The following is a 26141-nucleotide window of genomic DNA, read 5'->3' on the forward strand; positions in this document are numbered from 1 at the left end:
AGGCCTCCCAAGTATTGTATTTCAATCAGCGAAACGGTCTATTGGCATTATATTATTGAATTTGTCCCTTTATATTTTTATTCCAGCATTACGATTGGCACTTCCAACGCACCGCCTTGACACATTTGTTATTTAATGCAAATATATATTTTTCTTATTAAAGCAAGTTAATAGAATATGAATATTTCATGCTTTTGGCTGATATATAATTGCCATTTAGGACGACTAAATACCTGCACAATATTGGAAAACTCCAAGATCTTTATCTGAAAATGAGCAGAGCAAAAACTGGATTGCTTATATATCGGACTGTGGTACTTGCTTCGTGGTTGATGGTGGGGGCTGCTTTGTTCCAGTACATTGAGACAATTCCTTTTTCTGTTGAGGAAAATAAAGTCACTCGTATTGAGGAAGCAACCAAGTTACGTTTTAACCTGACAGATGAGGAATTCTCAGAGCTAAAGCAGGTTTTTTGCGATATATCAAAGAAGCAGCCGTTTGTTTGGTCGTTCGGAGAGTCGTTGTTTTTTACTTACCAGCTTTTAACAACTATAGGTGAGTATGAGTTTTGTATGTGTAACAGAATGGCATTTGCTTTTTTATGCAACTCACATTACTGTTTGCTACTTACATATACATGTGATAACCAACATCTTTGATACTAGAATTTCATCGCGCTGCTTAGATGCTTTATTTTGAAAGAGGTTTAGAATCTTAAACTCATAACGGAGCACCTGGGACGAAGCATGCGCACGCTTTGCAAGAACAAACAAACATTAAACCACAGGCAGCCCAAGCACATTATAAGTAAATTTTTACTGTATGATGAAGGAACTCCCTCTCTAACCAGAGAGATATCTCTTCGACCAGCTTCTAGGCTTCCAAATAATCAATTAACAACAGGATAAATTAAGTTAGGACTTATACTTTTATTAATCACTATTTTCAGGAACTCTGTGATGATTTTTAAGCAATTTCGAGAGTTACGAAACCATCTAATCACCGTATTTCATCTCTTTCATCATACAATAAAAAATTACCTATAATGTACATGGGCCGGCTGCCTGTGAATAAACAACAAAGATGGGGAATCATAAAAGCGGGAAAATACGCATTTTTTGTTTTTTGAACATAGGGAGAAAAGATAACCTTCATATCAATATTTGGGTGTCCTTCAAACCCGCTCGGTCAATCTCTGGGAGGCCTGGGTCTAAGGGCTTTTCAAGATTAGTGAGATGAAAATTTGACCAAGCTGTCAGGTTTTTTTGGACAAATTCTTGCCACGAGTCTCAAATTGACAGGAATCAGCATTTTTCACCATATTTTCTGGAGATCAGGGAGCGGGAAAACTTTAGCTCTTCTAAATATGGGCATCAATGACCATATAAGGCAATGCAAACGAAGGACACTATCCGTGGGGAATATTGTTGATATGTTCCAATATACCACTTGTAACAAGTTCAATGAGTAGCACACTCTGTTTAGAGCCAAATAAATATTTTTACTTGCAGGATATGGTAGCATCACCCCTAGGACACCTGCTGGACAGCTTACCACCATTGCGTATGCGCTAATTGGGATACCGCTGACCCTTTTAACTCTCCGATCCGTGGGCGTCCACATAAATGCCTTCCACTTCTACCTTATAAGGTCAACGCACAGAAAGCACTGCAAAAATGAGAAATGCACTCATGAAGAAGTAGCGAGTATAATCATGAGCACATCTGGACTCCTATTGACTGTGATTATAGTCGCCGTCGTAATGTTTTTCTCGATAACCTCTTGGACATTTACTGAGGCACTCTACTTTGTTTTTGTCTCGTGTTCAACTGTTGGATTTGGAGACTATGTCCCACCACCTCAGTTGCCATGGAGATTGGAATGCTACTTGATAAATTTCCCTATGTTAAGTTATATGTCAAGCTTGCTAGACGCTATTGTTTTGTTTGTGGACAAAAAGGAGTTGTCGATATGTGAGTCGATCCGTTGTCGGCCGGAAGTACAGTCATCAGTTCACGATGGTCAAATTACAGGTGTTAGTTATAATACAGCATATGATGGTAATGACATAGTGGAAGAAATTAAAGCGTATAATGCAAAACCAGTGATTATTTAGTGTGAAAAGCGGAAAAAAGCAAACGGCTTAGCAGTTCAATCACATAGATCAATCACCTCCCCTAAATTGAATGTAAATAAATAAATAAATAAACAAATAAACAAATAAATAAATAAATAAATAAATAAATAAATAAATAAATAAATAAATAAATAAATAAATAAATAAAATAAAACTTTTGGCGAATAAAAATTTAAGAAACACCCCACCCCTCCTCTTTAATTCTATTGGAAATGAATTCTTAATGTTTCAACAAATTGATTAATAAATTAATTATGTTATTAGTTATGCAGTGCCACAGCAATTTGAACAATAAATTCAATAATATGAAAACTCAGTTACAGTGAGTAATCGCATATTTAAATACAAATGGCCCAAATAGTCGTGTGCGTAAAACCAGAAGAATAAATACAATAAACCAAAAACTGGTATTCGACTCTCTTCTAAATTTTGGTGTATAATAAGACTTCTTCAGGGCTAGAGTAATCCGAGCAGAAAAAATATAAAAGAAAATTAATCGCTAATCGGTTTCAACACGAGATTGTTTAACCTTTAAGCATCGATAAAAGCAGTACAATCGTGGCTACGTTTTTAACACGAGATTGTTCACCCTTGAAGCATCCGATGAAAGCAGTACGCAATCGTGGCTACGTTTGGGATGAACGTCAGCCCAAATCCAAATCCTCTAGCCATAAAGTGAATCTTGTTTTTAACAGCAAAACACAGCCTTCCCGTGACAAAGATCCCTACAAGCACTGGCACAACGATCATCTCCTTGGCGGTGAGATAAGTTGTGAGAGCTAGCAACGCTACGAAATGCAAAACAAACTGCTCAATCGTGTTCTTTAGGTTCTGAGGAAGCTGCACAAACGACTTTCTATCCTTATTCAACGGATTGATTGCTGGTGTCGAGAACCGTGTATTTGCAACCCAAACCACGCATGCTAGAACTGCAAGAAGATAGACGACCTCCCATTGTAGTGTGAAGGTGATCCGGTCTGCGAAGGTTGGAAGAGCACGGATCTTCGGAGGTGATTGCTTGACAAAGGATGCCTCCGTTACGAGTACGATAATACACAGGAAGCCTTGCAAAAACACGTAACTGTGGAGTTTGCGTTGGGAAGACGTCATCGAGAGAAAAATCCCGCGCCTTCAACACTAGTTCAGACCACTAAGGTAATCCGAGGCTCCAAGATGTTTTCAGCGAAGAGAAGGGGGAGACAGGGACTGAAGCCGCTTTTAACTACTTTTTTATTTGACCGGGGGTGGGTAACGTGGTGCGGAACCTGGGGTTCCGACGTGAGTTTCAATCCTAAGCTGTATCCTCTAGTCAGACAAGTCTTATGAGGGTGGCAACGTGTGCTTTTATATGCCTCTAGCCTCTCAAAGTATCGGTGATTGGCTTCCCAATTTTATTGATTATACTTTCTTGTCGTCAATCTACTTTTACTGGTCGAATCTGTTGTATCGCGACCCGCGCTTTCAAAACCCGGTTTGTTTTGGTTTTCTGTTACGTCAGTAAAACCATTCTGAGCCAGTCAGAGTCTCGCTTTGTGCACTTCCCTGGCTATCCTCTGGACGAAAACCAGAGTGTCGCGACAGAAAGCCAGGCAAGTGCAATAGGCGAGAAAGGCAAGAATATGCTTGGCTTAGAATAATTTGACTGGCGGAACAGAAAATCACAAAAGACAAAAAACAAATCAATGTTTTGAAAATGCGGCGTCGCTATACACCGGATTTGACAGTAAAACTAACAAAGGTAACGTGGAATTTTAGAGTGGAAATACTCTTTAGCTCATTAAGCATTAATACACTGCAATGTATTAGTTGTTCCTTTTTGTGCTGGCTTTGCCCTTTGTTACACTGGTTTTTGAAAAGCACTCTAACCTCTGAAACACTAAGTCATCAATCAACGCAATAAACGCACTTTAATTATAATTGCAACACTTTATTTCACTAATTTTAGGATTACATTGGTTAAGATTCTATGTCAGGTCTACCAAGGATTTCCAAGCTATCCGACAGACTTCAGTTAGACTTGGAGCTACCCTTCTTTTGAGAGAGATTTATTTTGTCCCCCAAACTCAGAGCCATTCCCTGTACAAAGACAGCGCAATTCGGTTAAACAATCATTCACATACGAGAGTCGCCTTTCGTCGTTATTCTACACACTTTCATGTCGTATTTCCTTGAATTTTATGAATCATGAAAAATTCTAATGAAATAATTAAAGCAGCTCCTACCTGACTCTTGGCCCGGATTCGGACATGTCCGACAACCGGAGCGTCCGGCTGGCCATAAGGCTTCTCGATGCTAACATTGGCAAGTGCGTCTTCGCCGAAGATGCTCTTGGCGTAGAGATTCGCGGCCAGGAAACCGCAAGAGCCTGCAAGCGCCTGTTGAATAAAAGTTTAACACGTTATGGAGGGTTGTAAGGGGCTACTTAGCCAGCCTATATTATTTTTACCCAAGGTTTAAAGTCTTGAGGTTCTATCTGTGTTCTACCTTCTCTGGAGTAAGGCAAAGCATGTTGGTGGATGCGATCAGATGCCCAAGATACTCTCGCAAGTCACTGATGTTTGTATTCACTGTCACCTGTGTTGAAGGGAAGACTAATTAAGGAAGACACGACGGTGTTGGTTGTTATTGATGGTGATTATTATGATAGTGATGACGATAACAACGAAGAGAAGGAGCAGAAAACTAAGAAGAAGGAGGGAGGCGGGGGGAGGGGAGGTTCAGGAGGATGAGAAAGATAAGGAGGAGAATGTAGTGGTAGAGGAAAAGGTAAAAAATGGAGGAGGAAGTTGAGAACAAGGTTGCGCAGGAAAAGGCGGTGGAGGAAAACGCAGTGGAGGAAGAGGTGGTGGATAAGGTAACTAAGAGATGGCGGAGGAGGAGATGGCGGAGGAAGATTTGGCGAAGTAAGAGGTGACGGAGGAAGAAATGGCGGGGAAAGAGGTGGAGAAGAAAAAGGTGGCAGAGGAAGAGGTGGCGAAGGAAGAGGTGGAAAAAGAAGAGGTGGCGGAGGAAAAGATGGCGAAGGAAGAGGTGGCGGATGAAGAGGTGGCAGAGAAAGAAAGGAGGAAGAGGTAGGGAAGAAAGGAGGAAGAGGTGGGGAAGGAAGAGATGGGGGAGGAGGAGGTGGAGAAGGAAGAGGTGGAGGGGGCAGAGGTGGCAGAGGTTGAGGAGGAGGTAGCGGCGAAGTGGCGAAAATTGAGGATGAGGAAGAGTGGGGGGGGGGGGGGGGGGGCGCTGGTAGAGAAAGAGTTTTAGGAGAAGGTGGTGGAGGGGGAGAAAGAAAGGATGTAAGAGTTTGAGACGGTGGAGGAAAGGGAGGTGGAAGAGGTGGAGTTAGAAAAAGATGATGCAATGTCAGTATTGTGTGAAAACCAAAAGGTGGCCTAATCTAGGTGGAGGTATTTATGGTGGAAGTATCGTGTCATTAGCACAGTGACGATGGTGGATGTAGTATGGATAATCTCCTGAATAACGTACTGTAAGAATCTCACCTTGTTTTCCCACTCAAACTCGGCCCACATCTGCCTGAACTCAGCGTCAGTGCAGGACGCTGGCACTATGTAGTCCATAATGTCGATATGGATGTCATTCAGCACCACACAGTTACGGTCACCGCCTCCCCCGGAAACATCATACACTAAGGAAGACAAGGGGCAATAAGTGACAGAGCAAAAAATGGCAAGTTTTCCCAAAATAAGGTCTGGTTGACTTCGGTAAGCTTGGATTTTTGCATAGAGGTTCCTTATGCTATGTAAACCAACATATCAAAAAGCATTTTTTTCTAATGGATCCGTCTTCGAGATACGAGGCTTGAAGTGCAATTTTCAAATGTTCAAATTATGAATTATCCTTGTTTTTAGGGAGAAGTTGGGCTCTGATCAGAAATTAAGCCAACTTTGCTCGCTTATATCTAAATTTCATATCTTCTAAATTTCTCTAAAATTTTGAATTAAGCTTTTGGTCAGAGGAACTCCTTGTATGCGGAATCTTGAGCTTATATATTGAGAATTGGAAAATTCCATGCCATTACGAAGTACAATTACAAGTACAAAGGCCATATCATTGTTAAACTTTAAAAAGACTTCAAACGCTCTCAGTAAAAATTGGAGTGATAATATGCTATGGTGGAGTCTTTATTCAACGCCTCATTTTTAATTGCATTAAAAAGTGTCTTCCGTTTTTTTTTCTTTTAAATATATTTTACGACACAATAGAGTATTTCTCCCTCGATTACTCAAAATTCCCAAAGCTTCATATATTGTCGAAATTCATGATATAGCGAGTGCCAGTCAATAAAAAAAAAGGGAACTCACCGATGTTGCCAAAGATTATGCCGTTCTCAGTCGAGGATACCTTTACATTTGCCTATAAGAAACACGAAATAACAAAATATAAATGTAATACACATCCCGCTCAAAGTTCTAAACTTGCCGGTATGTCAGGAGCAAAAGAAGGTTAGACTCACCTTGATGTTTGAGAAATCATTCGCACCCAAAAGTATTGGCTGTGGTTTCTCCACAAGCTTGAGGTCCCCTGAAATAAAATGGGTGTCAAACTGACAAAACGTACTAACAGTGCATCGCGCGCTATCGCTACGTTCTCTATCGTTCTGGATCCGTTTATCTGTAACGTTATGTAAAGCTATGCACACGTTACCTACTTTGCCAAAGTCGTGCGTGACACCTGTCATGCTACGCGCACGTTACCTAGTGTGGCAAGCTCCAGCGTGACGTTTTGTAGCGTGTCTGTTGTCTGGTTAACGATCAGCACATCAAGCACGATGTCGTATTGGTTCACATTCACGTATGCCTCTGCATATACAGGATCGGAGAACCCGGTCAGCTGGGATACCTGTGGCAGAGCAAACAAAAAACCCTGTCTTTTAGGATACCTTTGAAAAATCCAAAGCATGGAATGATTTAAGCCCCGCTAACTTGAGCGTCAATAAAGACAAATCCCAGTAATCACCCAAGTAGGAATATTTTGTCTGGCAGCCATGCTAACTGAATCGAAAAGAAAGATAATGAAATTTTGGCGGGAAAGGATGGATATGTCTAACGGTGAGCTTGCTTGTGGTTTAATGTACAGAAAAAAGAATGGTAAAACCTTGGCGCTATCCGAAAATAGCGCTGAAGTGTCTGACCTACCTTGTTCAATTTGGAGCTCTGGAGATCGTCTTCCTTCTTTCCTGTGGCGCCCACCGCCTGAGACAGACTCACCGCAAACTGGTCCTGGTTGAGAAACCAATCATGGAAAAAATGGAAATAAAATTGGGACTTCGCACGGAAATTGACGCACTTAGTTAGATAAAGTAGTTCTCCATAGACAAGAACCTGCTCTCTACAACGTTAGCATAAACAGTTTTGTGCAATCCCTCATACTTTTACTGTAAGGATCTTATATGAATAGTGTATAAGATACCAAATTTTAGAATACTACTGTATAGAATTGGGTCGTCCACACGGCGAGTGGCACACTTAAATGGAAATAAAATTACGAGTTCACACGGCCACTGACGCACTCAGTTGAAGAGATAGAATTGCGGGTTCGCACAGTAAGCTTTAAAGAACTGTAGGGTAAAGATGGTGCAAACAATAAAGAACACATCTTTGTTTTTCTACTTTTTCGTACTGTTGAAGTTTTAAGTTATCGTAAGCAAAATAATGCGATTTCAGCAGTTTCTGTGACAGGAAAAGACACAGCGAAACAATTTCCACGTCTACCGTATCCCAAATAAGGGAAACAAAGCAAAGCACAGTGATTCGGCTGAAATATATCATATGGCTACAAAAGTTGACATACTTCTGTGATTCCACTCTCCGATTTCGCCAACAAGTCGAGGAATGAAATAGGGTCATCTGCCTGGATGGCCATCACCTTCTCAGCATCAGCCTGAAAAAAGGAAAGGAGCTAATGTCACAGTGGAGCGCTTGGGCATTTACCGGTAAAACGGTCTGCATGCCTGGGCTTTTTGTCTGCATTCTGCCTGTTTGTCTTCGTACGTTGATCAAATTCCAGCTGGTTTGCCTTTCTGTACTAGGCAGTTTTTATCCGTTCTCTAGCAATCCAACTTTATCTGTATTTTTTATTTCGGCCTGTCCGTCTATCAGTGTGCTTGTCTGTCTATCCATCTACCTGTACTTTTGTCTGTCTAATAATCTGTCTGCCTGTCCGTCTATTTGTCTAACAATCTGTCTAACTGTCTGTCTTGCCTGCCGGTCTGTTTGTCCGCCCGCCTGCCTGCCTGCCTTGTAACCTACAGTATGTACCTTGACTTTCTGTTCATCCTCTAGCTTTTTATTAGCATCCAGCATGGATGAGAGTGACTGCCGGCACTGCACTGTGAAAATGTCTTTCATCAGAGGGGCGCGCTCGGCGACGGCTCGCAGACACATGGAGATGCGATCAACATCATCGTCTGTGATCACCTGATAAAGAATTAAAAAAGTCGATTCTATTATGTTTTTAACTTTCATCTAAAAGAAGAACTTACTTAAAGCACGACCTGTGAAACGAATTGTTTTTGTCTATTGAAAGCCTTGACTGTTTGAAAATCTTTAGCCAGAATTAACATTCCACGTATACATATTTCCGGTTTTACAGGTCAAAGTCTGGATGTTATCATTCCCTGGCTATTTAAAGAGAAAACATTGCCCAATCCCTATAATATTATATGGGGTTTGAGAATATGCGGTAGGGTTAACTTACCTTCTTAGAGAGTCCCGACTTGCCAAGATGGAGAATGCTTGACATCATCAACATGCAGTTGGCGCAAAACACCTATAGCGATAGCCCAAGGTCAACAAGGGGTACTGTACAGTTTATAAAGAATGTACACATAGAAGAGAATTCATTAGAACCTCAAGCAGCCACGGCCAAAAATCAAATACCAAAAATAATTTCTATAGTATTCACTTCAAGTTATTTTACTTTGCCACCTTGAATGGACAATATAGATACATAGCGCAGCCTATTTAAGTTTAACTACAGCTTATGAGAGCCTCAAAGGCGGGACATTCGCATGTGTGGAAACTATTTCTTGGTCCAGACTGTTCCAGTCTACTACTGTTCTGATTACAAAACTATATTTAGATACATTAGTACGAGCAAATGGTAAAGAAATATGCCCTGAATTTATGTGCCCTGACTTGCGTGAGGGCGTTGTAAGGTGTCCAATCAGTAGAGCGGTCGAGGCTCTGCCACCCTTTGCTGAACAGCTTCAATCTTGACTCAGATCTTCTACGTAACTTTAAGTATAGCTTTTCCTTTTTCAGGGCAGGGAGTCTCTACCAGAAAAGATTGACTGATTCTTTCTTACTCACATTCTGCTTGGTGAGATCGGATTCCTTCTGCAGGAAGCGCAGTGCAAGTTTGGTGAGGGTGCATGCGATGGCGGCGCCCACGAAGAACTCTCCATCAAGTAAATACTGACGCAGTGGAGGGCTGTAATAGGCCGGCAAGATACCTATTACTACACTGCTCGATTATCTATGTGCACTATAATTGTGTGATTAAGATGGCAAGTGGCTATTAAAAAAAAGGAATGTCTTTAAAATAATAATAAATAATCATCCATCTTCAATGTTTATCAAATACCGAGGAAAGAAATACTCTAAATTCTGAATTGTAATGCTACAATCCTGAACAAAGAATCCTGAAAAAAATCGATCAATGTAAATTATTCAATTCATATATCTCCCCTCATCCCTCAAAACAATGTTAAACACCCTGAATATTCATGCTCACTCTCCTAGCATCCCGTCATACACAATATTGCTTTGTGGGGAGAAGGAGGGGGGGGAAGGTTGAATAAACTTCTTAGTTAAGCACATGTTGAATTGTTTTATTCTTTGCACGTGAAAATCTAGGTGTCTCAACAGGTTTTGTCCAGGATTTTAGGTTTATTCTGAAGTGATGGGAGTACTTTAAAGATGGATGATTTTTATTAGAAACAGCCTTTATGAAAAGATTTGAGCCACATTAAAATTTGTCTAACTGTTTCATTATCATTAACCCTTTCACTACTGAAGCCCAATGTGTGTCACATCCTGCTGTTCCTGGAGCCTAATTAGCATTCCCCACTAATTTACACACCAAAACAAAACATGCATGCTCAGTAGGTTTTGGAGGCAGATTGTAAAGAATAAAGCACAGAAACAAGTAGTGCAGATAATGAAGTTTTTAATGAACCGAAATATTGGCGTTTTTGCCACTATTGCATAGAGCGATAATGATTTGAATTTACAATTTCATACAAAAATTCAAATTTCGCGCCATCTTCTCTACCAATGATCTCAAATTTTGCATCATTTACAAGATTTTTGTTTATCTTAGACACAAAATATAAATAGAACATATAATAAAGGTAGTTGTAAGCATATAGTCATAAGAAATAGTGTAAAAATAAAGTCTGTACTATGATAGTTTATGCCGTGCCATGGTCCATTTCATGGAATGCCTGGTGGCAACCTTTACGGCAGAGACCGACTTTGCAGACCGCGCACTCATAGTACGTCTCGATCTTGTAGCCTTTCGGGGTCGTTTTTCCCTTCTTGCTGCAAAGAACACATGCCCTCTTCCTTCCTTCTACATGAGTGGCGACATGAGCTGAGGCTGGGATGTTCTGGGGAGTTGGGGGAGCAGGGACTCGTGGGCGCTTTCTCGAGTTGAACTTCGCAATAAGCGATTGCGCTAGTTCTGTCTTGAAAACGATAACAGTCCTCTTCGCCTTTCCTTGTAATTGGCGCTTAAATCCTTCAAGGACGAATGCGTTTGTCACTGCCAGATTGAACAAAAACCAAAACACGTATTTATACCATTTATGCGATTGCCAGCCCGAGGAATAAAACGATCGGAGCTGGTCCGCGCGGTCAACTCCTCCCATGTGCGCCGTGTAAACATCCGTCACCTTCGGCTTTTCGATGTCTATTTCTTCGCGGCTGCGATACTTTCTTCTCACTGTGCGACCCGGCTCAAGAGGGGAAACATTTGTCGAAAGAAGACTGACATCCCTCTTGTCGTGCCATTTTGTGAAGAGGAGCTGGCCTCGCTGACGCTGAAGCATTTCACCGGGCTTCAACTTCTCTTTGGCACATGGCGGCAATTCCCTGCGATTCACGCGCACAGTCCCGCATGCATAGGTTTTTTGATCTAGCAAGTGGTCAAAAAGCCGAACAGTTGTAAAAAAATTATCACAGAAGATGTGTCTGTAACTGTTAAGGAAAGGCTTAGCCATATCCATAACCACATCGTAGCCGAGTCCATGGACACGCTGTCTGTTTTCTTGCCCAAGGTAAACTTTGTAGTTGCACACGTAACCGTTGTTCGCGTCGGCCGCCATCCACACTTTTATGCCGTATTTCGTCGGCTTTGCAGGCATATATTGGCGAAAACCAAGTCTTCCCTTGAAGGCAATCATTCCCTCATCGACTGATATGTCCTTTGAGGGCTCGTAAGCTTGCTGGATACTTTTTAAGACATCGCTCAGTACTGGGCGAACTTTAAAGAGACGGTCGTAATCGGCGTCCCCACGTTGTGGCTCGTTGTTCGGATCGCTGAAGTGTAGGAATTGGGCGATCTCTTCAAACCTTGTCTTGGGAATCACGTCCTGAATCCCAAGGTTTCCAAATAGGGGGTTTTGGGACCAATAAAGGGCTTGCTGTGGCAAGGAATTAATCCCCATCACGAGCGCTACCCCAAGGAACATGCGGAGTTCGTCGGGAGTGACGTTCTTCCACTTCGCCAGCCGTGCCTCTCTATCGGCCTTCTGCCCGATAATAAATTGTGCATATCGGTTAGTTTCGTCAGAAATTAAACCAATAAGTTCATCCGAAAACATCAAACTAAAATAGTCTTCAGCTTTTGCATCTTCTGATACCGTTTTCTTCAACCGTTGTTGCCCGGTGAAGTCCTCGAGGTCGAAATGCGTGAGTTGCTCCGACCAATTTTTAACACTATCTTCATCGCTCTCGTCTTCACTTTCTTCCTCAGAAGAACTGCTTTCTTCCTCAGAAGAAAGTTCAAAACCCTGAAACTCATTTTCAGAATTGTTTACATCGTCATTCTCGTCAGGATTAACACCAAAAATCGCTCTAAATTCGCTCGCATCGATCGCTAAAGATTCCGCCATGTTTGCAGTACAGGGGTGACTGATAAGTTTTCGGTCGGCGCTCACGCAGCTTATACAATGAAAAATTATGCGCAGTTGGTGGGATTTGATTGGCTAATGTCGTAAGAACAATAGCCCACGTGTTTTCCTGCAGCATGAATTCCCTAGGGAGGAGGGGGACGATTGTTTTGAGTTGTATGCAAATTGGCCGCTTTTGGCCGCTCCAGGAAAAACGTCACATTTCCGTTTGGCCGCTTTTGGCCGTTTTGATAGTGAAAGGGTTAAATGACAGATTCACATTAGCAAGCGAAAAGTGCACAAGTCTCACCGCTTCTCATCATCAGTCTTGGCTAAGCCTACAGCGGCCCCTGGTTGGGAGAAGGCACTCTGTGTAGCATAGGTACCATCTGCAGTGACCAGCCGCTGACTGGCGGCACTACTGGCAGGGGCTTCCTCACCAGCTAAACAACAAAATAATACCTCAATATTTTATTACCCATTAAAGGTTGTCAATGAACAGAGTACTATTTTAAAACAGAAGGATGTATGTATGATATTTCCATAATATCAAACCCCCTTGGAATGAAGATGACACTTAATTGATAATATTTGATTGAAAATATATGTGACATTGTGCCTTATATAGAAGAAGTTAGTACCTTCCCCTTGATCTCCTGCTGCCTTTCTCATCTCGTCATCAACAATAGGCATATCACCCAGTCCTTTGCGAATTTCCTCCATGACTGTCATGATATCCTCCTTGCTGTCGGCATACTCACCAAGGATCCACAAGGCGTGGCGATGGATCCTAAGAAATTAACAATACAGTATGCAGGGTCAAGAATATCCCAGCATCAGAATAGCCTTAGCCCTTAGGCAAATCTAAGAGTGAGCCAGCTTGCAGCCTCTTACAGTTATTGTTAGTGGTTTTGCTTTTTAAATATTAAGAAATACTAGGGTTTCCATGGGGAAGCGATAGAGGACTTGCGTGAAGAGATCATGTGACCTTTTGAATTGCAAATTTAAGCCAAAATAGACACAAAACTATCAGACTCTGTCACATCAGAGGACGATGCGAAAATAGGATCTTAAAATGAAGATAAACTTTTCAGTATAAAAAAAAAACCTGGAATAAGTGCTAATTACGTTGCTTTTTTTTAAATTGCTATTATTTTGCCACTAAAGGCCTGAGCGTGTGCTAGTTTGTCACCAAAAAAAATCATGTGATCTCTACGTGCAAGTCCCCTATCCCCCACACCTTATTGTAACCCCTTGATTTGCCTGTGACACACTTGACTTACTTCACGCTCTTAATCATGTGGAAGTTCTCCATCAGCTTTTCCATAATGACTGGCTTCAGCTGCTCAAACCTCTGGATTGCTTCTCGCACAAACACCAACACATCAAGGGCGGCTTGCTCATTAGAATCACCCAGGAACTCCATCAGCTGGCAAAAATAGAAAAAGTATGGTAATGTTAAAGAGCCACATCAACGACAGAAAGAGTGATTTTGGTGTTATTTTGGGAATCATTGAAATCAGAGTTCATTTCACAACATTGCATACTTTTAGCTTTTAGGTAAAATACTGTACATCTGTATTTTTCTACTTTTTAGTTGCTTTCATCACAACAAAAAGAAAAAAAAGGGGTAATATGCTGTTCAAACTGTTTTTACATCTCTTCACAATCTGCCAGTGTCGGTTGACATTGTACCAGGAAAAGATAGTTCACTGGACCTCATGGGGAGGTTTTCCCACAGAACGAAATAAAAGGGATTCCTACTGATATGGTATAGCAGCAAATAGAGGAAGACTGTCTCACCAGGGGAACAATAGAGTTGGCAACATCCGGGAACTTGACACTACAAGTGTGTAGGGTGCGCACCAGCATCTGTAGAAACAGGGAGTATTAGAATGCTATAACAAATTATTTTGGTAACAAGCAAAAGCCACAGTTTAAGCTATGTACTATGCCAATGTCAATTCCTGGCAACATCATCTATCATAAGCTGTGAGAATAATAGTATTATATCAAGTACAGTCTGTAGGAACAACTTCCAGACGGGACTGGCTTGTATTATTGTGAAAAAAGTAGGTCTTATTCTCTCCCATCAAAACTATTAACACTGCACTCCCACCATTTAAAGATTCTTATTCAGTCACACACACTCACTCCCCCCCCCCCCCCCAATATCAGATACAGTACAGTATTCAACAGAGCAGATTTAAAACCGACTTGGTGTTGCATGGGACCCCTCAATCTCCTTTTCCATGTCCACTACTATGCCAGGATGCAGACTATAGATACTTTTAAGCCATGGCTGACCACGTTTTCTTGGTAACATTTAGTACATTGCTATATTTACTTGATAACTGTTGCTATATAATGTTAGTCAGTTTAATACTGTACCTGGCGATAGCTGCCAATCTCTACTTGTTCACTTTCAAAGTGTGTCTTCGAAACTTCCTTCTTCAAAACTGCCACTACCTTTAAACACAAGAAAAACACTGTAAATAAACACAAGTGGAAAACTGTCAATAAACACATGCAGAACACTGCCAATTAACACAAGTAGAATACTGCCAAATAAGACCATGTTGAATACTGTCAATGAACACAAGTGGGAAACTGTCAATAAAATCACACAGAACACTGCCAATAAACGCATGTAGAATACTGTCAGTAAATACAAGTATAAAATACTGTCAATGAATACGAGGAGAATACCGTCAATATACTGTAGTAAACACAATTACAGTAGAATACTGCCGATAAACACAAGTACAGTACCGCTCACGAACATAGGGACACTGTTCGCGAAATTCGCGAACATATAGACTGTTTGCGAACACACTGTTCGCGAACAGATGCAAAATAAACGGTTTGACGAACGGTAACGTGTGATCCAGGGCTTAATAACAGCTGGAACAGCGAGAAGCCATTTATTTGACAAAGACTTGGATTAGACAGAGAATTAGTTTGAGGAGGGAATGCCCATCGCTTGATATTCTTCGAAGATTGTCGAATGTGTGTTAACTGCTAGCGAATACTTTGAAAAGCGGGAAGCCATTTATTTGACAAAGCAAAGACTTTTACTAAACACGGGAGAATTAGTTTGAGGAGGGAATGCCGATCGCTTGATTTTCTTCGAAGATTTTCGAAATGTGTCAGAAAACTGCTAGCGTAGACTTAATAACAGCGGGAAGCCATTATTTGACAAAGACATGCAATAAACACAGGAGAATTAGTTTGAGGAAGGAACGCCGATCGATCGCTTGATATTATTCGAAGATTTTCGAAATGTGTGAAAACTGCTAGCGAAGACTTAATAACAGCGGGACGCCATTTATTTGACAAAGACATGTAATAAACACATGAGAATTAGTTTGAGGAGGGAATGCCGATCTCTTGATATTCTTCGAAGATTGTCGAATGTGTGTTAACTGCTAGCGAATACTTTGAAAAGCGGGAAGCCATTTATTTGACAAAGCAAAGACTTGTACTAAACACGGGAGAATTAGTTTGAGGAGGGAATGCCGATCGCTTGATTTTCTTCGAAGATTTTCGAAATGTGTCAGAAAACTGCTAGCGTAGACTTAATAACAGCGGGAAGCCATTATTTGACAAAGACATGCAATAAACACAGGAGAATTAGTTTGAGGAAGGAACGCCGATCGATCGCTTGATATTATTCGAAGATTTTCGAAATGTGTGAAAACTGCTAGCGAAGACTTAATAACAGCGGGACGCCATTTATTTGACAAAGACATGTAATAAACACATGAGAATTAGTTTGAGGAGGGAATGCCGATCTCTTGATATTCTTCCAAGATTGTCGAATGTGTGTTAACTGCTAGCGAATACTTTGAAAAGCGGGAAGCCATTTATTTGACAAAGCAAAGACTTGTACTAAACACGGGAGAATTAGTTTGAGGAGGGAATGCCGATCGCTTGATTGTCTTCGAAGATTTTCGAAATGTGTGAAAACTGCTAGCGTAGACTTAATAACAGCGGGAAGCCATTATTTGACAAAGAGAGAGAATTAGTTTGAGGAGGGAATGCCGATCGCTTGATATTATTCGAAGATTTTCGATTGTGTGAAAACTGCTAGCCAATCCTTTTGAACACTGGGAAGCCATTTATTTGACAAAAACTTGTATTAGACACGGGAGAATTAGTTTGAGGAAGGAATGCCGATCGCTTGATATTCTTCGAAGATTTTCGAATGATTTTCGTTTGTGTTCGAATACATGAGTCAGCGACAACATGCTCTACTATAAATGTCTTCTTTTCGGGTTTTGTAGAATATCAAGCGATCGGCATTCCCACCTCAAACTTATTCTCCCGTGTCTAATACAAGTCTTTGTTAAAGAGATGGCTTTCCGATGTTCAAAATTCTTCGCTAGCAGTTTTCACACATTCGAAAATCTTCGAAGGATATCAAGCGATCGGCATTCCTTCTCCCGTGTTTATTACAAGTATTTGTCAATTATAGAATTTCAAAATTCTTCGCTAGCAGTTTTCACACATTCGAAAATCTTCGAAGGATATCAAGCGATCGGCATTCCTTCTCCCGTGTTTATTATAAGTATTTGTCAAACAGAATTTCAAAATTCTTCGCTAGCAGTTTTCACACATTCGGAAATCTTCGAAGGATATCAAGCGATCGGCATTCCTTCTCCCGTGTTTATCACAAGTATTTGTCAATTATAGAATTTCAAAATTCTTCGCTAGCAGTTTTCACACATTCGAAAATCTTCGAAGGATATCAAGCAATCGGTATTCCTTCTCCCGTGTTTATTACAAGTATTTGTCAAATAGAATTTCAAAATTCTTCGCTAGCAGTTTTCACACATTCGGAAATCTTCGAAGGATATCAAGCGATCGGCATTCCTTCTCCCGTGTTTATTACAAGTATTTGTCAATTATAGAATTTCAAAATTCTTCGCTAGCAGTTTTCACACATTCGAAAATCTTCGAAGGATATCAAGCGATCGGCATTCCTTCTCCCGTGTTTATTATAAGTATTTGTCAAATAGAATTTCAAAATTCTTTGCTAGCAGTTTTCACACATTCGGAAATCTTCGAAGGATATCAAGCGATCGGCATTCCTTCCCCCGTGTTTATTATAAGTATTTGTCAAATAGAATTTCAAAATTCTTCGCTAGCAGTTTTCACACATTCGAAAATCTTCGAAAAATATCAAGCAATCGGTATTCCTTCTCCCGTGTTTATTACAAGTATTTGTCAAATAGAATTTCAAAATTCTTCGCTAGCAGTTTTCACACATTCGGAAATCTTCGAAGGATATCAAGCGATCGGCATTCCTTCTCCCGTGTTTATTACAAGTATTTGTCAATTATAGAATTTCAAAATTCTTCGCTAGCAGTTTTCACACATTCGAAAATCTTCGAAGGATATCAAGCGATCGGCATTCCTTCTCCCGTGTTTATTATAAGTATTTGTCAAATAGAATTTCAAAATTCTTCGCTAGCAGTTTTCACACATTCGGAAATCTTCGAAGGATATCAAGCGATCGGCATTCCTTTTCCCGTGTTTATTACAAGTATTTGTCAAATAGAATTTCAAAATTCTTCGCTAGCAGTTTTCACACATTCGAAAATCTTCGAAGGATATCAAGCAATCGGTATTCCTTCTCCCGTGTTTATTACAAGTATTTGTCAAATAGAATTTCAAAATTCTTCGCTAGCAGTTTTCACACATTCGAAAATCATCGAAGAATATCAAGCGATCGGCATTCCTTCCCCAAATTAATTATCCCGTGTGTAATACAAGTATTTGTTAAATAAATGGCTTCCCGCTGTTCAAAAGTATTCGCTAGCAGTTGTCACATTCGACAATCTTCGAAGAATATCAAGCGATCGACATTCCTTCCCTTTTCGATGCAATCTTTTCAGAATAAACTAACTAACTTTTTTGCCTGTGTCTGCCCTCGTAAATCCACGATCGAATCCTTCGCATGCTTTGGCTTTCATCCGCCATCTTTATCGTCTTTATTTCTCAAACTTGAAAGTGTCTTGTCTTGATCGTCTACAAATAATTGAACTAAAGGCATATCAGACTATAACTGAATTTGTTGTTTCTGATTTTAACGATAACCATAGCTCTCAGCTGACTTTTACACGAACAATTTATTTGAATCGCTTGCAGAACTCCTGTATGTATTTTAAGTGAGTATCAGTACTGTAAGTCTTCGGTTACACGGTACGAGTTCCCGTTTGTCAATCGGTTTGTCCCGGTCTGTTCGCGAACACTGTGTTCGCGAACATCAGCTGTTCGCGAACGTTGTTCGCGAATTTCGCGAACAGTGTTCGCGAATTTCGCGAACATTGTTCGCGAATTTCGCGAACGTTGTTCGAGAATTTCGCGAACGGTGTTCGCGAATTTCGCGAACAATTTCGCGAACATATGTCCACATGTTCGAGAGCGATACTGTAGCATAATGTCAATAAATACATGTAAAATACTGTCAATAGAAAAAGTAGAATAATGTCAATAAATACAAGTAGAAACTGTCAATAAATACAAGTAGAATGCTGTCAATAAACATATAAGTGAACTTTTGTCTATTTCTGAGTAAAATCTACATATGTATGGACTGTACTAGGTATGTATCTTCAACATTAGTAAGTTGCAGTTATTCTTGGTCACGCCATTCTTGGTCACACCATCCTTGGTCACCATTCAATGTTGCATATTACAGTATAATTTCTTTGCTACAGTAGTCTGGTATGATGTGTGACCATACCTCATGGATATTCCTTGACGTGACAAGGTCAAGAACAAGTTGCAGGGTCTTCTTGCGGACCTCAGGGTCAGGAGATGCAAGTACTCGCAGGATGTCCATCACAAGCTCCTACAAAAATAAAGCAAAGTGCACAGATATCATAAATTGTACAGAAATAGTACACAGTTGCCACACATGATTATGTCAGTGCCGGCAACCAATAAGCACTAGCATTGAATGAGTGCCAAAATATTAAATGACCCCCCCTCCCCCTCGAATAGGGCCATAACCAGAAGCAAGCAAAAACTGTAACCAGGTTAATAGACCTGGGCATGCTGGACGCATTCATAGTTTAGTCAGCGGCATAGCCAGGATTTTCAACAGGAGGGGGCCCAAAAGGGACTTTCAAGGCATTTTCTCCTGTATTTCAGATGTCTCATACATTTACTGTATTTTTGTCTGCTAACCCTAGGCTAACTCCCCTGTCCCTGTAAGTAGGGGATCAACAGGGGGGGTTAGGGAGTTTAACCCCCCCCCCCCCCCCTTGGGGTGCCTTATTTTATTGTTTTCATTGTGTCTGTCCATTCCAAAATTGTTATGAAGGTAAAATAATGATGGAAATTTTTGGGTCAAACCCCCCCCCCCCCCTCCCCTGGCAAAAGGCTAGATCGGCCCCTGAGTTTATGCATTCTCGGTATTAATAGACCAGGGCTCACCTGAAGGACCTTCTCGTGTGATGGGTTCTCCTTGAGTTTGATCAGCCTGTCCAGCACTATCAGTTTCACATTGTTATCACTCTCCTTGACAATCAACTCAATGTAGCAGGACGCTGCAGACTAGAAAAAACACACAAACTTACTGACTTTATAATTATATAGCAAACCAGCGGCAAGCCAGGATAAGGCATTTTCTCCTGTATTTTAGATAATGTCTCATACATTTGCTTTATTTTTTGCTGCTAGAGGGGGAAGCCCTGTACATAACTTCAAAGATGGCAGAGGATCATGGGACAAGTGGTGACAATCAAAAGGATCAAAAGTATGTATTTACTCCTATTTCAAGTACAGAGAGAATCAATACAGAATATTGTAACCTGCATTGGTTCATGGTTCCTAGATAAATAAGCAAATATGTAAGGGTAAATATAAAGGCTTCACAAGCTGTAGGTTTATTGTTCATGTTCCTATATGAACATTCTATGGCTTTCAGATACCTGGGTTCAGGCATTTAAATGCTACCCATGAAGCATTGTGGGTTGAGATACCTTGATTTCCAAGTGCAACCTTATTTGAAATAGGTGTATACTGAACAATGTAATGGCTGCATAAATAATGCTCTGTTCTGCTTTATTTTGAAGCAGTTCTACGCAGAGATTTGAGAAAGAACAGCTACTGCAAATGTGACAACAGAGATTGCCTAAGAAAGACAAACAATACTGAGATACTTGTATTCTACCTTGACAGCAGTTGGTGCTGATGAGAGGGTGACCAGTGTTCCAGCGGCCTCGTATCTCACAGCTGGGGACGACGAATTGAGTAGGTTGTAAATGCAGCGGATGAAGCGGGCACGCTCTGCAGGGTTGGCATGGCAAACCTGTAAATATCAACACTACTAATCAATAACTTGAAACTAAACTACAAAAAACGATTGTAATAAGCTAGAGAGGTTGTGCAGTATATAAAGTGCAGTATCTTGCACTTTATTTTCACAACATGTTGCTCAAACAGATGACATTTCATGCATACTGTTGTCACGTCTAAGATGTTACGTACCTTGTAAATCAGTTCAACAATGACTAGCTGCAGAATATCGCCAAAAGTGTTGACCTGGTCCATGCAGGTGCTTAGGTATTCTAAGGCACGTTCCTGGTCAACGTGAATCAGCATCATAAAGGCATTACGCTTGCAGGAAGCATCCTGTTCCTGTTCCAGGAAAGTGTGAACAAGCTCGGGTGCATCAGGGATGAGGAAATCAAAATTCCTGGAAAAGTAGAATTGCTTACAATGTATGAAGAAATCAGAATTCCTGGAAAAGTAGAATGGTTACAATTAAATATTGAATAAAGATTGGGAGAAAATTACTTTAAGTAGAATGGTTTGAAAATCAAATATCCTGAAAATGCTGAATAGTTGTGAGTAAATCAAAATTATCGAAAATCTAGAAGAATAGTTGCAAAGGGTAAATTCCTGTATGCACGTTATATACGTAGAGTTATTTACAGTAGTATAGCCTGCTATGGAAAGGGCAGCAATCACAAAAAAGTTATCATCACTTATTTGGCTACCAAGACAAAGCATAAGGAATGTGAAAACTTGAAACATTGACTAAAATTATTGCAACATTTTTTGCGGCACATGGCCACCTCATCCAAGATTTTTCCGCAAACCACGGTTCTGCCACGGTTGGCCGCATCAACTGTGGTAACGTTATATTCATAAAACCGCTGCCGAAATCCACAGCTTCGTGGTAGGCTCTTCCTTGCTGCTGACTGCGGGTTCTGGCTTAGCGGCGTTCGGCTTGCGCTTGACAGCACCCTTAATGTCAACGAATTCACCGTCACTGAACGAGCCCGGAAACGTTAAAATCGCTTGGTCAGGATGCGGCTTGAGGACTCCCAGTCCTCCTCCCCTCCCACTTCCCTCGTTTTTCATTTTTGCTCAAATCCAAGATGGCGGGTATAATACACCGGTTAACCCCCCCCCCCCCCTATTAAAGGCTTTTGAAATATTATTCCTTTTCCAAATGGTAAATATGGTTGAGCAAGCCACACCTTACACCCTCCTCACTAAATCCCTATGATCTCCTGCCTGAGACTTTGTAAAAGTAAAGAAGCGCTTATAGCGAGTAATGTGAGTAATTACCTGTTGCAATATAAACGTTTTGCACTGCACCTAACGCGCAATGATAGAATCCTGCATTGTCTTGCCTGTAGTTTGCCGTTGTCATTTCCGGCATTCACTTTTCACTGTTGACAGTGCTTGACAGCACCCTTAATGTCAACGAATTCACCGTCACTGAACGAGCCCGGAAACGTTAAAATCGCTTGGTCAGGATGCAGCTTGAGGACTCCCAGTCCTCCTCCCCTCCCACTTCCCTCGTTTTTCATTTTTGCTCAAATCCAAGATGGCGGGTATAATACACCGGTTAACCCCCCCTATTAAAGGCTTTTGAAATATTATTCCTTTTCCAAATGGTACATATGGTTGAGCAAGCCACACCTTACACCCTCCTCACTAAATCCCTATGATCTCCTGCCTGAGACTTTGTAAAAGTAAAGAAGCGCTTATAGCGAGTAATGTGAGTAATTACCTGTTGCAATATAAACGTTTTGCACTGCACCTAACGCGCAATGATAGAATCCTGCATTGTCTTGCCTGTAGTTTGCCGTTGTCAATTCCGGCATTCACTTTTCACTGTGGCAAGCCTATCCGCCGGTAAAGTGAATAGTGAAAGCGATCACGCCAGAGATGTTAAAACGTTAGGAAACTCTACTTGGCTTTTTCGCACGAGAAATATGAGAATCTACTCAACGTTTTTAGTGGTTTACAAGCCAATCGATTGGCCAGGACAAAATTTGGATGGCTGTTTGCCCCAGCCAGACAAACTTTGTCCTCCTAGTGCGATTAGGCCCTAAGTTAACGCGCGAAAAGATGAAAACAGAAAAGTAACCTCAATTAACCTAGGGAGCTTTTTTTTTTACATATGCTCCCTGACTAGAATGGAAATTGGTTGGTAATATTTAAAACAATAGTCAAAAAGCATCATTTGTTATTTTTTCTTACTTTCTTTTTAAGACTCAATTTACCTTGGGAATGGAAATTGGTTGGTGATATCAGAAACAATAGTAAAAAAGCATAAACTGTTATTTTTTCTTGGTTTCTTTGTATGAATGCTTGTTGAATAAATTAACCCCTCGAATTTGCATAACAACACGATAGCAAAAGATGGTACGCGTTTCTAGTCCACGAAAGTAGGGAACGAAAGAAAATAAGGGATGGATAGAAATAAATATAGGACATTTGAGAATAACTTTCTTGGGAAAAAATTTGGAGATGCTCATGAAGCGGAAGAATAAAGAACTGGAAGTTTTTAGTGCCGATATTAAATAATTATCATGCATGCAGATTGTACTTCAAAATGTTATATGAATATAATCTTGAAAAGCATATACGTAAACAACAGAGAGACAAGAATATTTGATTAAATACCTGTAATTTCAAGAATTTTATTGCATCCTTTCTTTTTCGGGAGTTTTAATTGTTATTTGGTAGCGAGGCATTGCCAAGTGAATGTCGGCATTTGTTTATAATTAGGGTCAAGTGGGGGTTATCTTTCGGCTTGTAAAAAAGTCGGATTCTAGTATTTGTGTATCACTAAACTAAAAAAGTGTTGATGACTTTCAAATATGAGTCAAATTTATGTATGTACTGTACAGTATGTAACTGGGAGGATTCTGAAATGCTATAGTATGGTGTGCAAATAAAAAATATTTAATGCTTTTCTAGCTGGCTAGTGTATCATTCAGATACTTTTTTGCATTCATACTTGCTTGCTTCACAAAATTATCAAGGTGGTCACGCTAGCATGTCTCACAATAGGCCAAGATTTCAACCAGAGAATGTCTGTGATTGATCACAATGAGACAGCTATATAGCTACATACCTATAAATGGTGTAAATAGCCATGACAGCATTCCTCCTGACGTAGGAGTGTCTGTGATTGATCACAATGAGACAGCTATATAGCTACATACCTGTAAATGGTGTAAATAGCCATGACGGCATTCCTCCTGACGTACGAATGTCTGTGTTCTAGACATGTGCGAATGGCCGGCATCAAGGGCTCTAGCAACTCTGCTTCCTGCAAATAGGGCATTCGATTAGGAAAATAGTCCAGGTTCTAATTCCACTATGTGCAATATGTAGTCATAGAACTACAGTATACAAAAATACAGCGTCACTCCCTGTTTCTTGAAGAATTAAGAAGTATTTACATTAGTTATTGTTTTTGTTTTGTTTAACTGCTTTCTGAGCTCAAAGAACATTTAGAATGTTCCAGACCATTGTTGCCGGATGTACATACTGTACTGTGCCATAATATACCTTAAGTTTGCAAAGGAATCGCAGTGTTGAGCCCCGGATAAACTCATTTGGGTGCTGTAGATCCTGGAGAGAAAAAAAAAAAACAATGTGATTTAAAGCATTCAGCATTCAACCGCTAAGGGATCTTGTAAAGTAAAAATCCAAAAATCTGAGAAAACTGATTTTTGGAATTGTTTTAACTTTACAAGATCCTTAATGTGTTCCAGGTTTGATTTCCAGTTTCGGCCTAAGTTGAGTTCATTGGCTCTTGCCTTTGTTCTGGGGATTATTCTCTATTTTTTTCTCCCTTCACAAAACTCAACAATTTTTATCTAAGTTGAGTTTTGCAGTCAAACTAGAGTCATATGGTGGCTGTCTTAGGTGCATAAAGATATCCTATGCCTTTGACTTGACCATGATGTTTCTACGCTTTCATATAAACCATCATTCCATATTTGTTTTGCTTTTTCACCGCCGTTGAAAGAACCACATTGCGTCGAAAATTTCCAAGTACACTTGCAGGAATTACTTTGATGGCTGCCGTTTTAAAATACAGGCTCAGGACTAAAAGTAACTGTAGAAAATAAATGACTTCATAAATGCTCTTGGATGTTTATTTAAAAAACATAACATAATGGAAACAGTCATCAGTCTTTCATTTTTCTCAGAAGCTTGCGCAAGGTTCATCCATTTTGGGATAGCTGTGGTAAGGGATAGCTGTAACATGGGATCACTGTGGTATGCCTAGCCAATTAGATGGCAGGCTTTTTGGCGGGCTTTTTCCTGCGTGTTGCGTTCAAAAAGGAATGTTCCGCTCGCCACAAGTTCAAAAGAAGCTCAAACCATTACGACGAGAGGAGTTTCCCTGGAGATTTCACGCCAAATGCACCCAGTTTCTATTTTATTTGAGCACTACTGCTGCTTAAATCCAAAGCTTGCCTGCTCGACTATGCTATTTCTATGCTTTGATATAAACCATCATTTCAGCGACAGAGCAAAAAAATTGCAAGTTTTCCCAAAATAAGGTCTGATTAACTTTGGTAAAATTGAATTTTTGCATTGAGGTTCCTTATGTTATGTAAACCAATATATCAAAAAACGTTTTTTTCTTATGGATTCGTTTTTTTTAGATATGAGGCTTGAAGTGCAATTTTCAAACGTTCAAAGTATGAATTCTCCTCGTTTTTAGGGAGAAGTCGGGCTCTGATCAGAAATTATGCCATTTTTGCTCGCTTTATATCTAAATTTCATGTCTTCTAAAGTTTTTTTAAAATTTGGAATTTAGCTTTTGGCCAGAGGAACTCCTTGTATGCAGAATCTTGAGCTTATATATTGAGAATTGGAAAAATTTCATGCCATATTTTTTGCTCTGTCCAATCCAGCTGCAATAGTTTCAATCTTCACATTTGTTTATATTCCCACTTCCCCCAATTCCATTATTCTACCAACCTTCCTATAAGCATCACAGACAAGGATCATCTCATGAAGCAGTTTGCCATCAGCTCCTGTCTTCGGTACAATCTCCCAGAAGATCAGAAGAAGTTTCTTGATAGTGTGATCTTGTAAAGGCATAAGAAACTTGATGACCGTCATCAGCAAAGTCGGGAATTTCTCTCCATTCAAGATCATCTGAATCACTTTCTTAAGAGTCTCTGTTTTTACTTTGACATCTCCTTTTTCTAGAAATAAAAAAAAATGTATATTTATATATATAAGCTTAAACCCTCTGACTAAAACGGATTTGGGCCCGGTTTTGCTATGTCTAGGATAATAAAGAAAATCCTTATTTGATTTAATCTCGACTCTACGCAATCTTTTCTCTCGGAATTTACCAATATCTTCCTTTAGCTTTTGCTCTGTAGGAGACTCCTGTTCATTTGGGATGTTGATAAGTGTATAACAGGGCTGTTCTGCTGCCGTAGTCATGATATATTTTCCCGAAAACCCCGAATAGTTACTGAAAATTACAACTTGATCATCGGCACCTAAGATGGCGGCGTATCGACGTGTCGCTATCTATCGCGCATGCGCATGTTAACACAGGGATACCAATAGGTAAGTGATTTT

General features: G+C 40.3%; 2 protein-coding genes and 1 long non-coding RNA gene across 4 annotated transcripts; 1 reads left to right on the forward strand and 2 right to left on the reverse strand.

The window, feature by feature from the left end:
• Positions 1-44: 44 nt before the first annotated feature.
• Positions 45-829, reverse strand: LOC125560781. The gene is made up of 2 exons (XR_007306865.1): positions 632-829; positions 45-378 (listed from the first exon to the last, which is right to left on the reverse strand). It is a non-coding gene; the product is annotated as an uncharacterized LOC125560781 (long non-coding RNA).
• LOC5506374 (two pore potassium channel protein sup-9-like) lies at positions 273-2209 on the forward strand. The gene is made up of 2 exons (XM_048723170.1): positions 273-555; positions 1512-2209. The coding sequence occupies exons 1-2, from the start codon at positions 273-275 to the stop codon at positions 2114-2116; spliced, it is 888 nt and encodes a 295-aa protein (XP_048579127.1). The 3' UTR covers positions 2117-2209.
• Positions 2210-4048: 1839 nt separating this feature from the next.
• Positions 4049-26102, reverse strand: LOC5506377 (coatomer subunit beta). Of its 2 annotated transcripts, XM_048723167.1 has the most exons (25): positions 25907-26102; positions 25524-25753; positions 24096-24158; positions 23747-23853; positions 20766-20973; positions 20449-20586; positions 19710-19829; positions 19015-19122; positions 14655-14732; positions 14067-14135; positions 13547-13692; positions 12905-13053; positions 12574-12706; positions 9460-9580; positions 8846-8917; positions 8407-8565; positions 7940-8029; positions 7285-7368; positions 6844-6988; positions 6603-6670; positions 6451-6502; positions 5629-5774; positions 4622-4711; positions 4360-4512; positions 4049-4213 (listed from the first exon to the last, which is right to left on the reverse strand). In XM_048723167.1, exons 1-25 carry the CDS (start codon positions 25998-26000, stop codon positions 4145-4147), a joined length of 2892 nt encoding a protein of 963 aa, XP_048579124.1. In that variant the 5' UTR covers positions 26001-26102; the 3' UTR covers positions 4049-4144. The 2 variants fall into 2 exon arrangements, with proteins under 2 accessions (XP_048579124.1, XP_048579125.1); XM_048723168.1 differs by lacking the exons at positions 23747-23853; positions 24096-24158; positions 25524-25753; positions 25907-26102 and adding an exon at positions 23656-23712.
• Positions 26103-26141: the final 39 nt, after the last annotated feature.

The sequence above is a fragment of the Nematostella vectensis genome, chromosome 15 (assembly GCF_932526225.1).
Source record: "Nematostella vectensis chromosome 15, jaNemVect1.1, whole genome shotgun sequence".
NCBI lineage: Eukaryota > Metazoa > Cnidaria > Anthozoa > Actiniaria > Edwardsiidae > Nematostella > Nematostella vectensis.

What these genes read in the sequence shown, in the direction of transcription:
- LOC5506374 (XM_048723170.1), top strand. Translation starts at nt 273, where the DNA reads ATGAGCAGAGCAAAAACTGGATTGCTTATATATCGGACTGTGGTACTT. An exon ending in CCAGCTTTTAACAACTATAG is followed by an intron (nt 556 to 1,511) that starts GTGAGTATGAGT and finishes TTTTACTTGCAG; the next exon opens with GATATGGTAGCATCACCCCT.
- LOC5506377 (XM_048723167.1), bottom strand. Translation starts at nt 26,000, where the DNA reads ATGACTACGGCAGCAGAACAGCCCTGTTATACACTTATCAACATCCCA. An exon ending in CACACGAGAAGGTCCTTCAG is followed by an intron (nt 19,123 to 19,709) that starts GTGAGCCCTGGT and finishes TTATTTTTGTAG; the next exon opens with GAGCTTGTGATGGACATCCT. An exon ending in TTTGCCTTACTCCAGAGAAG is followed by an intron (nt 4,513 to 4,621) that starts GTAGAACACAGA and finishes TTTATTCAACAG; the next exon opens with GCGCTTGCAGGCTCTTGCGG.